Source organism: Notolepis coatsorum, assembly GCF_963971535.1.
Source record: "Notolepis coatsorum genome assembly, chromosome: 20".
Lineage (NCBI taxonomy): Eukaryota > Metazoa > Chordata > Actinopteri > Aulopiformes > Paralepididae > Notolepis > Notolepis coatsorum.
The window spans coordinates 34218089-34233906 of record NC_140184.1 but is presented as its reverse complement, the minus strand read 5'-3'; the positions used below and the strand labels follow the sequence as shown (position 1 = coordinate 34233906).

The 15818-nt window shown below is 48.2% G+C and overlaps 1 protein-coding gene across 1 annotated transcript in view; it reads right to left on the bottom strand.

Annotated features, from left to right (window-relative positions):
• Positions 1-15818, bottom strand: part of adamts7 (a disintegrin-like and metallopeptidase (reprolysin type) with thrombospondin type 1 motif, 7) — a 447398-nt gene that overhangs the window by 70785 nt on the left and 360795 nt on the right. Inside the window, exon 22 of the mRNA XM_084337494.1 lies at positions 5775-5921. Within this exon, the coding sequence (XP_084193620.1) occupies positions 5775-5921 (147 nt within the window). The remainder of the gene's footprint in view (positions 1-5774; positions 5922-15818) is intronic.

Genomic DNA, 15818 nt, shown 5'->3' with positions numbered 1-15818 from the left:
GCTGGCCTCAATACCACCGCCTGGTGGATTTTGGGCGAGTTACACTCTAATAATAATAATAATAAATTGGATTTTAAGAGAGAAGCGCCTTTCTCAGACTCAAGGACACTGTACAAGGAAAGGGTAGAAAAAAAACAACAGGAAAAACAACAGGAAAAAACAATAAAATAAGATAAAAAAAAGGAAGCAAGGTGCTGTCCAATTGGATGAAGTGGTTTGAAATTAACAAACAAAAAACAGAAAACAAAACAAATAAACAACAAAACAAAACAACAGGATCTGTGGCTTAAAAGAAAAGAGTCACGGGTGGGCTACTTGGGAGCGGGGCCGTGTTGCGTGAAGGCAAGTGTGAACAGGTGGGTTTTTAGGTTGGTTTTGAAGAGGTTGATGGTGTCAGAGCCTCGGATGGAGGGGGAGAGGGAGTTCCACAGCCTGGGGGCAGCTACAGCGAAAGCTCGGTCTCCCAGTGTGGTGCTCAGTGCATCGGGGAAAAAGCTCCGCCAGAGATATGTTGTTACGTGGATCAATATACACACTTCGAGTGCATTGGAGCGCTTTCGAGACACAAGAATCAATATGCTTTCGGCGTTTATTGCGTCATACAAACGGAAAAAGGATCTAGCAGATCGACGTCAAATAATTGGATTTTTTTTTCCAGACGTATCGTCTCTACTGGTTCAATTAACACTTTAACTCGTCATTCCCCGCCATGCTAATTCTGCCAATGACGCCGTAACACGTCATTGAGATCAATATTTAAAAAATCTGTGATCGCAATCATATTTCTCCCGCGGAGACTTGAGATCTACTGTTGATCCCCTCTCAACTCTCCAACGGTTCAAGAGCGCCATCTGGTGGCCGATCGGCGGATCGCCCAAACCGTAAACCGGAAACGGAAACTGGTGCTCATCCAAATTCGGTCCGACCACTCGTTATAGGTCCCGGGACTCGAGCTCGACACAATGGATAGCGATCCGTTACCAATAACTCGATAAACAACATGATTTGGACATATATACTATTATACAACCTGGAGATGGATCGCATATTTCAACATCCCATAATAGGAATCTTTTTGCTCCACGCTCATCGCCCAACGGCCCGAGGAGACTGGGGTAAGTTTCAGCATTTATTTTTACCGTGTTCGATACAAACTGCTCTAATGATCATATCACCCACACTACATGAATCATCTAACGTTGGCCACGGAATTATAAATGACCCCCCCCCCCCCCCCCATCCGGTCAACATCAGATGATAAGTAGTAACTTCTAGAAGCACGTCCATTTGAAATTTTTTATCTGGCGCCGATCGCTATCAAACTGTATTTGATCATCAATATAATGCATTTAGGGCTATAAATCATGTTCTGCAGAATACTGCAGAAAACGATAAAAACATATTTATACTTTAGACCGTATTTTAGTATGAATATGTGAATGAAAAAGTATAACGTTCCTACATCCTGAACGATAGATAATTGACGTTGAATGGGCCATAGTAATGTCAATTTAGCAATACAATTAAAAAAGTTATAGCCCTGCAAAGAAGGGGAACTTCTCCATAGACAAATAGAGCTGGCAGAAGATGGTATAAGGATGTACATAAGCGTGGCAGAGAAAGTGTTAATGTTTAAGTAGAAAAACGTTGCACTATAAAAACAAACTGGATATTATTATTTTTTTTCCCCTCCTTTTTCCGATTTTTCTCCCATCCCACTGTTAGTCGTTATGCCAATTCCCAACCCCCTTCCTGGTTGTTACGCACTTTCCCCTACTGTTGGTCCGAGAGGCCGGAGACTGTCACATGCTTTCCTCCGACGCATGTGCAGCCAGCCGGCAGCCAGCCTGGCCGCGCAGATTCTCACTGGGAGAGTGTAACGTGTGGGAGGCCGCACTACCTCTCTCCAGATCCTACCCTCGCTGAGCAGGCGCCCCGACCGAACTGTAGGGGTCGCTGTCCACAACGCCCAGGACCCACCCGCCAGCTTTCCCGACGCCCTAATACTACCAATTGTATTAGTGTGAACGGCCAGCCAAGCTGGTGACAACGCCGAACATGCGAACCCAGCGTCTCCAGCGTTGGTGACGAACGCAATCTCCGCTACGCCACCTGACCGCCTCAAACTGGATAGTTGATGATAATAAACATTTAACTTCATTAGCTGAAGTATTCTAAAATCATTTAAGCCATTCTCCTTTTCTGTGTGTGTGTGTGTGTGTGTGTGTGTGTGTGTGTGTGTGTGTGTGTGTGTGTGTGTGTGTGTGTGTGTGTGTGTGTGTGTGTGTGTGTGTGTGTGTGTGTGTGTGTGTGTGTGTGTGTGTGTGTGTGTGCACGCGTCTCATATCTGGTCTGACATCAGAGGAGTTTGATAGTATTTACTGAGGAATGCCAGATAATGCTGATATTTAAACATTAAAAAAATTATAATACAAAATAGGTAGGTAGGATTGCATCCAGCTCACTGATAGACTATCAAAACCAATTGCTTTTAGCTTGTCAATCAGAATGGAGTGATTGACAGTGTCAAGAAAAAAATCTTTTTTTAAATTTATTTAACCTTTATTTAGCCAGGCAAGCAAGTAAGAACACATTCTGATTTTTTTATTGTCAAAAGTATGCATAATTTTGTGTTAATTCCACGACAAGAGATATGTAATGTTAATTACCTGACATTATTCTGTTTTTGGGGGGGGGGGGGGGGGACCCTGCATATATCGGTATCGGTTGATATCGGTATCGGAAATGAAGAGTTGGACAATATCGGTATATCGGTATCGGTAAAAAAGCCAATATCGAGCATCCCTAATTAGAATGACTTTAGTTTCGTCAAAGACTTTCAAAGACTTTCAAACTGTTTCCATCTTGTACGAGTCTATGGTTATAAAAATAAACACCACGATCTAAGGAAAGAGATCACGTTTCCAGTGTCGAATTCTTCTGAGTCGGATTGCATTGACGGGGTTGAAACAGTTGTACAGCCAGTACAGGGAAGGTCAACTTCGGAGTAAGAGATAAACACAACGCAGAAACTTCACGGAACCACAGGTGACGAGATGATACTGGCTGATTATGACGTAATCCAACAACTGTCATTGATGAAATTCTTTTTTGCAGTTTTGATCATGGCGTTTACGTCATTTCTTAGTCTGTTTCTTTGCAGTTTGAGTTCAGTCACGTGGGCTTGGAGTTCACTGCTCGAGCTTTTGGTAAGCTTTGACTGACTTTTACGAAACTCAGAGCATTTTTTGTCTCTGGTTTTCATAGTGGTTAATATTTCAGAGTGCATCCACAGCTCAGCGCGATTTTTTACTCTGGTGGTTCTTAGGGGGGCCATGTCGTTTAGTATTATTGAGAATTTGGTTTTGAAACCAAGCCACGTTTCTTCAACTAGTGTACCACTGAGCTCTTCTGACCAGTCCAGGATCTCCAGTTCTAGGTTAAAGGCCTCGCTAGAGTAGGTTTTGAGGTCTCTAGATGTGACTCTTTTGTGACAGCCGGCCTTTTGTTTTAGCTTTTTGCGGGTACAGAATATCATATAATGATCGCTTAACCCGCATGCTATAACCCCTTTATTGGAGATTGTGGACTTGTCAGAGGTCAGAATGAGGTCAATGGTAGTCTGTGTTGATTCACATACACGTGTGGGTTGGGTGATTAGCTGGCTGAAGCCATGCAGATTAGGGCCCACCGCGTAGGCCAGACCCACCACGTAGGCCAGATGCAAGCCGCATTTTACAATAAAGCTCTGTGGGGCTGCTTAAAAAAATAATAATTATAATCGAAAATGTTATCGCAATTGCAATATCTGTCCGAAAAATCACAATTCGATTATTTCCCAAAATCGTGCAGCCCCTAATCTGCATGGCTTCAGCCAGCTAATCACCCAACCCACACGTGTATGTGAATCAACACAGACTACCATTGACCTCATTCTGACCTCTGACAAGTCCAGGATCTCCAATAAAGAGGTTATAGCATGCGGGTTAAGCGATCAGTAGTGGGACGCTTCAGGCTACCAAGACCTGTCCTGTCCTAATGGAGCTGTGCAATAGCCTGGAGCCAGACCAGACGCTCAAACCCTGTGCCACTACATGTCCAGGTACTGTCCACCTTGGGCTTTGTAGCCACTGGGACATTCCAGAGGCAGCTAGGAGACAGGGTGGACATGTCACAGCCATCCATCAGCCGTGGTCTCCAGTGAGTCATGGTCATGGATGGAACTATTTAGACTAATCTTTAGTCTAAATACGATGAACATGATTGTCTTATTTTTCTGTCTTTGAATAATAAAAAAAATTCTATGACCAATGAAATAGATTTGATCTTTTTGTTATTAGGATTATGGATTGCTTGATTATGTATCTGTTTATGTTTTATGTTTGTGTATGTCTGTCTTGGACCCCAGGAAGACTAGCTCAATGGCAAGGCATCCAGCTAATGGGGATCCTTTTAATAAACAAACACAATACATCCAATTCCCATATACTGACGAGAGGCCAAAATATAGAGAAAATACTATGTTTTCAATAATATGCATATACGTGTGGACAGGGCCTTAGAAGAAAACCTAACGCAGGATATACTGGTATTGAGCCCAGCTCTCGGCGTTGCTACCGGCTTGACCGGTCGTCATACTAACACAATTGGCAGTGTTAGAGGGTGGGAAAGCCTGTGGGTGGGGATTGGAACGTTGTGGACAGCGACTCCTACAGGTCGGTTGGGTGACGCCTGTACAGCAGAAACAGGAAGTATCGGGGGCAGCGTGAGCCTCCCACGCGTTACTCCTCGCCACTGAGAGTTTGAGCTGTCTGGTGAAAAGATGCGACAGGCTGCCTCCTCGTGTACCGGAGGGGACACGTGATGCAAGGCTTCTATCCTCACTACAGCCGACCAGTGGGAGGCATAGTCTAGCAACGTTCAAGACAGGGGAGGGAAGAATTGGAATTACGAAATTGGGATGGGAGAAAAATAGAAAAATAAGGAGAAAAAGTGGATCAAAAAGAAAAGATATTTTTTCTCCAGTTCATTTATTCATCACATTCAACAACAAGGCTTCTAAAGTCTGCTTGTAGATCAAATGAGTGTTCATGACAGATACTTATTACAGTATCAGGAGCCAGTCCCTCAGGGCTGGAGGACACAAGAGGAACTAGACAGCACACAACATCATCGACTTGTAACATCTTGCCACATCTTCATTAAACTGGTCTGCTTCCACCTTCACTACCTGTGTCCCTGTGTCGAAGTGCCTTGACAAAGCCACTCATGTGGTGTGTGGCAGACACCACTGCCATAGTATTAGTTAAAGGGGAACTATTTTACTATTTCTTTCACTATTTGGGCACTTTTACACAATTCCTGTGAGTCTATGGAACACCTCTGTAATATATATATTTTTTTTATTCATTGTTTTGTATTTCTAATCAAGTCCTCAAAAACAGCATTTTTCTACCTCAAGATCTCGAGCTGTTTTGAGCCTGGGCTCCTAAACCACTGCGCAGCGTCGTCTTCGCCTGAACATTAACATGCAGCGGTGTCTTTATGACATCACATATAGGCACATTTTCAAATGACTCAGTTCAGTGAGGGTGAATATTGTGAGAGGAGAATTGGAAGAATGCGCCAATATGAGAATTTTGAGACATAGATAATATTAATATAAGTTCACATAGCTAGGAAACAATGCTAAACACTCAAAAAGGCCATTTATAAGATAGTTCCCCTTTAAAAAATATATGATTATCCTTTATTCTGTGTGTGTATGCGTGTACCTGTCCCCAGGATCCAGTAAGCCATTGTGCACAAGGCTGACTGTTACAGGTCTGGATGTTGCTGGGCAGAAGGTCGTGGTCACATCGGTCCTCCTCTGGACAGGTGACCATACGCTGCTGCTTACCTCCTCCACATACTTCAGAGCACTGGGAGACACACACACACACACACACACACACACACACACACACACACACACACACGCACACGCACACAAACAGACAAACACACACACACACACACACACACACACACACACACACACACACACACACACACACACACACACACACACACACACACACACACACACACACACACACACACACACACACACATTTAGAATATTTTATTTATGTCCACATAAAGACAAGGTTTAAAGGACACACATATTAACAGTGCACTTGTACATTGTGGGATTATTCCGATACAATCGTGCCACAGTGGCAATCAAAGTTACAGACTCACACGGATGATGAACCTGACAATCAACACACAGCGCATGGGTACAGATAGCAGCGTCTTCTCCAAATTGCCCGGCTGCCAATAATTGCTGACACTGAGCAATATTTAGCTAATTGTTTGGCTCTTCTCTTCGGAAGACCGGCCAACTGAAGACCTCTAACACCCAATTTATGGACATGACCCAGGCTTCCAAATATGAAGACTAAAAATTTACAGTTGTAGCCGAGTTGTGATATGGTATGGTCTAACAGTTGATATTTTAACATTTTGGTTGTAAATGCTTCCTCTAGACTGTAGTCAAACATGCAACCAACTTCTAGGATGAGAACCTCTCTGTTATTCTCATTAACAATAACAACATCGGGGGTGTTTGCTGAAATGTCAGAGAACAGTGAATTGTCCCTACACAGATTGAGCATATATGGCTTCACACTGGTGTGTTTATACAGCTTATATGTTGCAGGTGACCCGAGTGTGGAACTGACACTGTCTGCAATCAGGTTCACGATCCTATCATGCCTACAAATGTAGAGCCCTTTGTATGCATGACAGCCATTGAGTATGTGAGACATGGTTTCTGTTGTCTGTTCGTGACCATGGTGTATGCACTGTGGGCTATGACTGCCAGGGAACCAGATGGAAAGGTTGAGCATTGATGGTAAAACCTGTAGCCTAGCTTTTAAAGTAAAAATGATGATGCTCTCATCAATAGCTACATTTTTAAAAACTGCGTGCGAGACAGAGTGGTCAGCGGCAGGGAGACAAGCAAGCTTCCCTTGCAGTTTAAGCTCAGTCCAGTGTTGACGTTGGCGTTGTTGTTGTGCCGACATGAGATGGCCACGGGCATTGGTAAGTGGTAGTTCATGCCACGTTCCACAGATGTCAATGGTGGCCTTCACAGAGATGGTAGGGTCAGAGATGATCTCCTCAGAAACGTTAACAGCGTCTGAGTCCGGCCCCACCCACTCCAGGGTCACGTTGGACCAGCCGCATAGGTCATTCAGGTCTGGCCAGTCAGACCACACCCCGAATCCGGGGGCGCGGCTGTCCAGCTTTCAACTAGCTTTCTTCTTGTAACCCAGGAAGTTTGGATCCGACCCACACGCCAGGGGGACCTTGCGGCTCTGCAGGTCTAAGAACAGAGAGGCTCTGGCCTGCTCTCTGACGTGCTGGTCGGCATGTTGAGAAGATGACTGAGTCTCGTGGCAATGTACGTCCATTCAAAGTTGGGAACACCCAGGCCGCCCCTCCGCATGGTATGGAATATGATGTCCCGTGTTGAGTGAGTGTTCAGTCCATTGTCTCACCATCTGTACGGTTTTATTGTTCATCTCACAGAGAAATTTGCGAGGAATATGTACATTTGAGAATAGGTGCTGAACTTTGACCAGGGCTATTTGTCTGACTGCTTCAAGCTTCACACACACACACACACACACACACACACACACACACACACACACACACACACACACACACACACACACACACACACACACACACACACACACACACACACACACACACACACACACACACACACACACACACACACACACACACACACACACACACACACACACACACACAGTAAATAATGCATTGCATTAATTAACACTTTCCACGCCAGACCCGATGATGGTCGAACGTTCAGCGCCAGACCCGAGTATTCAAAGCGTTAATAGACTGCATTTACACATCGCCTTGGTCTTACAGTACATAGCTTCTTCAATTATTGTCAACATTTCCAGGCTTGTAACCGACTTTCAAATTCTTGTGTTTGGCGTGTTTGTTCCCCAAAAACACGTTATGGTCTAATCAATAAGAACGTTAGGTTATGAATATAACCAAGTTCTGTTAATAGTGGTGACGCTCGGCGTCACTCATGCACTGTCCTCGCACATGTGCACGCGCACTGAATAAAATTCCACAATGTACCTTTATCCCAGTATTCGTCTGACCACACCCCTCGTTAGCTTACCTTCATAAGCAGGTGTGTGGCCATCTGCTCTCCTCCTTCCCAAGCTTTCACCACAAGGTGAGATCAAGGGCTGCAGCGGCGTCGGACGCCGAGCGTCACCACTATTAACAGAACTTGGTTATATTCATAACCTAACGTTCTGCATCATAGTGGCTCTCGCTCGGCGTCACTCATGCACAAGGGAGGCCGAGCGAGAGCCATCGGCCGACAAATACACCCCGCTGAAGGCCCCCCACAACCATCAGAACAGGGAGGGCCGAGCCCCCCCGACCCCCCCTAATGGAGGGCACCCCCCCTATTGGAGGTTCCCGGGAGGACGACGGACCCGACCGTGTGAAGAGGCACTCAAGCAACTCAACGCACAGGGTGAGCAGACCGTGGCCTGACCCCACGACTACACACACGCACAACCCGCATGCCACCCGGGAACGAACGGAGGGAACAACCTCGTTACTGCCCCCAGAATCACGGGGTCAAGGGCAACCCAACCCCGTGGCAAGGCCGTAGCAGCGGAGCGCGAAGGAAGGCCCAGACCCACCAAAGGGACTGGACCCCCTGGAACGGGGGCCCGGAGAAGTCCATGATGCCAGCATCAAGACCCCACCAGGTGGGCACTTAGTGACCCCGCCCCCCACATCGCCAGCGTATTCGGACAAAGGCCCCTCAGCCGAGCGGGCCCTGTCCCCCCAATAGTACACCGCCTGGCACACTGACCCTGCAGTACAGGCAGTCAGCACGGCCGTAATAACAAGGCTTACCACGGAAGCAGGCAGCGCACCGTGGAAAAAACCAGGCAACAGGCTGTTAACCCGAGCCTGGAGACTGCGGACGAGACAGGCGCCAGAGAGGTCAGTTGAACACAGCCGCCCCGGCGGAAGGGGCGTATGCTGGCGTTGTCGTCACCATGACAAACCTCCCTCAAAGCGAAGGCTGACACAATTGGCAGACGTCACGAACGTGCAGGGGCACACTCAACCGGGCAACCCGGGAGTTGACACTGCACCGACACACCAGAGAACCAACCACCCAGGCATTACCCTATGCGGTGGTCGGTCCCATAACCCCTCAGGCACCACCGCAGTACCCGTGTTTCAGTTTCCAACAGGGTTATCCCGGGCCTACGGGTCAACGAAAACATTACTTCGGACCGGGCCCGGCGATACGGGGAGCACAGGGTCCCCCGAGGAGGTCAAAGACCACCCCAACAGGCCCCTCTTCGCCACGCGTAAGAGAAGAGCGAAAGAAATGGAGAACCAGCCCCAAGCACCCCGTACTTGGTATTCCCAGGAGGTCACCCAACCAAGTACTAACCAAGACCAACCTGCGTGGTGGCCGAGATCTGACGAGATCGGGCGTGTACAGGTTGGCACGGCCGTAAGCCATTACGACAGTGTAGAATACAATGTACCCAACAAGGGCTCCATAGCGCTTAACCCTGTGACACCCGGACCGACCTGGCATTTTTCCCCCTGAAAAAAGTCCAAGTCCCTCAGGGTACCAGAACAGCAGATCTGCATCCCCGGCGGACAACGGGTGCAACTGATCCGGACCAGCGTGACCAGAACCAGTCCCGTGCCCTAACCACGCCGACCTGCCAACTCCAGGAGAAGGGGCAGACATGCGTGTTGATCTTAGACATGAAAAGAAGGCGCCACCCAGACGTTCGGTGCGAACCGCGCCCGGCGGCCCACCCCCAGGGCGTGAAACCCTTCTACGTATGTTCAGATCCATTCCGTCATCATCCCCCGATATGAACGAGACGGAACGAGACGGAACATACCACCAGCTTCTACCTGCATGTGGAGCGTCAGGCTAATAGAACCTTTCTATGACTGAGTGTATGCTTGCAGACCTTGCTTAATCTCGTAACACAACACGACTCATCTCTCAATGTAATAATGCAGATTCACATTTCGCAACCCCATCATATGTATTGGTGAAGAAACACACAGTTTGTTTGGCCAATAATATAGTCCCCTTTTTAGGGAACTTTTTATTTATTTTTACGGCACAAAATCATGAGGGGGCCGGGGAGGGTGTAGAGGGGACCACAGGGGGAAAAGTCACTTTAGCGGCGTCTGCCGCCTCGAGCCGCTCGAGTTTTGCCACCCCGAGAAGCCCCGGAGGGACGGTAGTGGATCGGCTGCTGGTCACGTCGTTCCCTACCGTCTCCTCCGGTCGTGGATTGGCTGGCGGCAGCAGAATCGCCGTCTCTCCTCCTGGCCTTCTTGGAGGGGCCAGCAGTGGCGGCGGAGGCAGTGGTAGGCACGGCGGAGGGAGCTCGACGTCGTGGAAGCCTTCTGACTCCACCGGCAAGAACGGGAGGCGGAAAATGGGGCTGGAGCACGGACCGCTCCTCTGCCATCTCTCTGCACGTTGAGGTCATCAGCTGCAGGGCCTTCCCGAATAATCCAGCATCGGAGAGGTCGGCCGTCAGAAGAGGGGCTCTCTTCTTCTCTGGCACTCGAGCCTGCTCCAGCCAAAGGTGGCGCTGGGTAAGGGTGGCCAGGGCGCGCATCTTCCCCGAGGCTATGGCCTGCACCTGGGTAAGATGCAGGACAGCTCCTGCCGCCTGGGTGATCTGATCGCATTTTACCTCGGTCAGACCCGTGCCGCCCGTCATTATCCCCGATACAAATCTAGCCAGCTGCGCGATGTTAGAAGCCGCAGCCAGCGACTGTGTACCAGCGATAAATGACTGGTCACCCCAATATGCCAATCGCCTAGCCGATCTTCCATGGAGAACCGGCTTGCATAATGGCTCCCACACCACATCCGGACAGAGGAGAGCGGCCATCGGCCTATCAAGCCGTGGCACGCCCTCTCTCATACCTTTGACCAACCCCGACACCCGCGTAACTGGTACGTAGGCGGGAGTAAGTCCCATGATGTGAGACACCGCCTGGCCCAGACGAACATAGGCCCCCATTGAGGGGAAAAATGGGTAGACAACGTCCACCCCTCTCACCGGGCGACGCTGCCAGAGATGACCTATGAGATCATCGGGGGCAGGAGCAGGCAATGGCTGCGGCAGCGGCACGCCGTTTGCAGCGGCAGCTACCGCCATGAGCTCGGGAAACAAAGCCTGCAGTTCCCCCTGCTGACTTTCCTCCACCGAACCCGCATCCCTCACATGCAGCAGGCTTCGACCGGTTGAGGAGCCACAGTCTGATGTGGCTGATAGCAGGGCATCCTGCCGAAGAGGCCGAGGTGGTTCCCCGACATCCTCGAACAAGGCGCCCCAAGGAGACATTTCTCCCCCCTCCGGTGTTTCCTGGACGGGAGGAATACTCGCCTCCACAGGGCCTTCAAACAAGAATTTGTCCGACTCTTCCATGAAATCCTCAGTTTCCATCGGACATGCAGAGACCGACGCATCCTCGCTGGTCTCCAGCAATTCCCCAAACCCAGGCCGTTCGTGTCTGCAGGCTACCATCTTGCGACATGAACGGGCAGACGCGAAAAGCTTACCTCGCAAATCCTCCGGAACCAAAAGAACCGGCCGCTCAACAACGGACGATTCCCTGGAACCAGAGGAACCAGAGTCGAGATCAGGCCACCGCCGGGGCGACGGCACCGATGCACCGGCTCCTCGGAGAGGCAAACTATCCATCGGCTGTCTCCTGGGCTGGGTTGGCAACCACGAAAGTGGCAGCAGCCCCGCACCAGCACGCACGACAGAGGCGGGAATGGAGAACCGCTGGTGAAGAGTGGGTCTACTCTCCGAGGTAGACATTATGACTTAGCTTTTTCTTTTTGAATAGTTATGAGAGAAGAAAAAACTAAGCACAATGTAAACACGTCTCAACTCTTTTCAACTAACAACACGTCAAGTGGGGATCTACCGAAGGCACTCCTTGTGGTGAAAGCGAGAAGGAGGAGAGCAGATGGCCACACACCTGCTTATGAAGGTAAGCTAACGAGGGGTGTGGTCAGACGAATACTGGGATAAAGGTACATTGTGGAATTTTATTCAGTGCGCGTGCACGTGTGCGAGGACAGTGCATGAGTGACGCCGAGCGAGAGCCACTATGATGCAGAACTGTGGTGGACATTTTTGTTCACCATGCTTAATATACTGATGTTTAATTCAAGTTCAAGTTCTCAAGTTCTTTAATAGTTGTCATACAGAAGTACAGAATACTTTCATACAAAATGCTTCTTACTGTTACGCTCCAGAGACTGTGCTAGACAAGATAGTATCAAATAACATAATAACATAATATAGCATGAATTTAGAAGAAGAAAATGAGGTCACAGTTGTTCGGTATAGACATATGTACAATGTTCTGAGTTACCATATAATATACAATACACAATACTATGCAGTGTACTAATGTACAGTACTATCTAGTGCAAAGCAGAAATGGGATGAGGTACAATTTTAGGTACAATTTACAGTAAGGTGTACGAGTTGTAGTGCAATCCTTCATCCATAAATATAAAGTGTGGGGAGTGGGTGCTACAGTGTGTTTGTTTAAAGTGGGTGTGTGCTATAAAGTGTGTGTAGTGGGTGCTACAGTGTGTTTGTTTAAAGTGAGTGTGTGCGTGTGGATGTGTGTGCTATGTGTGTTTGGTGGTTGTTGTTGTGTAGTGTTCATTCATTGTTCGTTTAGCAGCCTGATGGCCTGGGGATAGAAGCTACTTCTGAGTCTTTCTGTGCTCGCCTTGAGACTCCTGTATCGCTTGCCTGACGGCAGCAGTTCAAAGAGGCAGTTGTTCGGGTGGCTCGAGTCCTTAATAATTCTCTTAGCCTTCCCCTTGCAACGCTTGTAGTAAATGTTCTGGAGGGTGGGGAGCCCCCCTCCAATTGTGCGTTCGGCTGAACGTGTCACTCTTTGTAGTCTGCTTTGGTCTTTTGCAGTGCTATTCCCAAACCAGGAGGTGATGTTGCCGGTCAAGATGCTCTCTATTGTACATGAGTAGAAGTTCTTAAGGATCTTCTGGCTGACTTGGAACTTCCTTAGGCGCCTGAGGAAGTAGAGGCGTTGTCGTGCCTTCTTCACCACACTGTTAATGTGTATGGTCCATGTCAAGTCCTCGGATATGTAGGCTCCGAGGTACTTGAAGCTGTTGACTCTCTCAACCGGTGCCCCGTCGATGCTGAGGGGGCTGTAGTCCTTGACCCCCGACCTCCTGAAGTCCACAATCATCTCCTTTGTTTTGCTGACGTTCAGGGAGAGGCTGTTTTCCTGGCACCATCCCGCCAGGACCTTGACCTCTTCCAGGTAGGCCCTCTCGTCGTTGGCAGAGATCAGGCCCACCACCACTGTGTCGTCAGCAAATTTGACGATTGTATTGCTACTCCGCTGAGCCACACAGTCGTGTGTGTACAGGGAGTAGAGGAGGGGACTCAGAACACAGCCCTGGGGGGCCCCTATGTTGAGGGTGATGGATGAGGAGGTGCAGTTGCCTGCTCTCACCACCTGGGGTCTGCCAGTCAGGAAGTCCAAGACCCACTGGCAGAGGTCATAGCCCAAGCCCAGGTCCCTGAGCTTGGCTATGAGTATGGAGGGGACTATGGTATTGAATGCCGAGCTGTAGTCGATGAATAGCATTCTCACATAGTTCCCCTGCCTCTTGTCCAGGTGTGATGCTGCTGTGTGCAGCACATGGGATATGGCGTCCTCCGTGGACCTGTTGGGGCGGTATGCAAATTGCAGGGGGTCCATGTTGATGGGGAGGGAGGAGCAGATGTGGCCCTTTACTAGCTTCTCAAAGCACTTCATGGCTATGGAGGTGAGAGCTACAGGGCGGTAGTCGTTGAGGCAAGCAGGCTTGGATTTTTTGGGTACAGGGATAATAGTGGACTTCTTCAGGCAGGTGGGGATGACAGCCTGTTCTAAGGACAGGTTAAATATGTCAGTGAATACTGGGGCCAGTTGGTCGGCACAGACTTTTAGGACGCGGCCGGGGATGCCGTCCGGACCTGCTGCCTTCCTGATATTCACTTTTTTAAAGGTCCGCCTCACCTCATGCTCTGTTACCCTGAACACTGCGCCTCCATCAGCAGCCGACCCCCCCCCCCCCATTGCCGAGGCTTGTGAGCTGGTGTTGTTATTACCAGCATCAAACCTCGCATAGAAGGTATTGAGGTCGTTTGCTAAGGAGATGTCACTGTTCAGTTTGAGGGAGGCGCCTTTGTAGTCTGTCATCGTTTTGAGCCCCTGCCACATAGCTCTAGAGTCAGCTTGTTCAAACTGGAGTTCAATTTTATCCCTGTAGCGCCGTTTGGCCTCTGACACTGTCCTCCTTACGTTGTGTTGCGCCACCTTGTGGTCATTCATGTTGCCTGCCACTAGGCCGTCATTGTATGCTTTGGTGCGCTCTCTCAGAGCTTCACGGACGGATTTGTCTACCCAGGGTTTTTGATTTGGGTAAACTTTCATTTTGGTAGTGGGGAATGTTTCTTTCACCCTAGTACAGACATAGTCCAGCACTGTCTCCGTGTAGGCATTAATGTTATCTGTGTCGCGGAATACAATCCAGTCTGTGTTGTGGAACACTGACCGGATCGTATCCTCTGACGTCACATCCCATTTCTGCACCTCTCGCGAGACTACGGGAGTACTTTTAATTCTTTGTCTGTACTTTGGTGTAAGGAAAATGGATGCGTGATCTGACTTGCCAAAGCCACTATCAGAATGAGCCTTGTAGCCACCTTTAAATTGCGTGTAACAGTGATCTAGGATGTTACCGCCTCTGGTGTTGCAAGTCACATGCTGGTAGAAATCAGGCAATACCTTTCTCAGATTGGCGCTATTGAAATCTCCCAGTACTAAAATGGCGGCGTTAACGTTCGTCGCTTGTATATTATTTACCTCGTCGTGTAGTCTGGAGAGCGCGGCGTTGTTGTTGGCTTGCGGTGGAATATACACTCCGACCAGGACGATCGCCGTTAACTCCCTCGGGAGGAAGAAAGGACGACACTTGATGGTTATATATTCCAGTTCTGGGGAGCAGTGGTTGGATAATTCCTTCACATTCGTTGGATCACTCCAATTTTTGTTAAACATGAAGGCAATTAATAGTGCTAAACGTAATTATCATTGTCCAGTTATGATTTGATTTTGATTTTATTTTATTACGGATACCCATTAGCTGGTGCCATAGCAACCAGTTAGTCTTCCTGGGGTCCACACAAAAAAACATACAAAAACAATTATTATTGCAAAACAAAATTATTAAAAGTCAGTTCTCAACACACAATGCATAATGAAACTAACAATTAAGATGGCTAAAAGTACATGCAAGCACAGACACGGAAAACAAACAAAAACAAAACACTTTACAGTGTTAAATACAATTTAAGATTATTTTTAAAAGTGAATCTACTGTAAATGCAGCAGAGGTTTTGAGGCAGGTTATTCCAAAGAGTAAATGCCCTAAAAATAAAAAATCTCCTTAAAGCGTTGGTTTTTGGACCTGGCAAATCAAGCTGCCCATTACTGGAACCTCTACTGTAATGCTCATGCACAGTACTACTAAAAACAATCTGTTTATGTATAAAAACAGGAGTTTTACTGCTCATGACCAACTTGAACAGCACAAGTATATTAAAAGACAATCTATTTCAACGTTAAGCCAAGAGAGATGA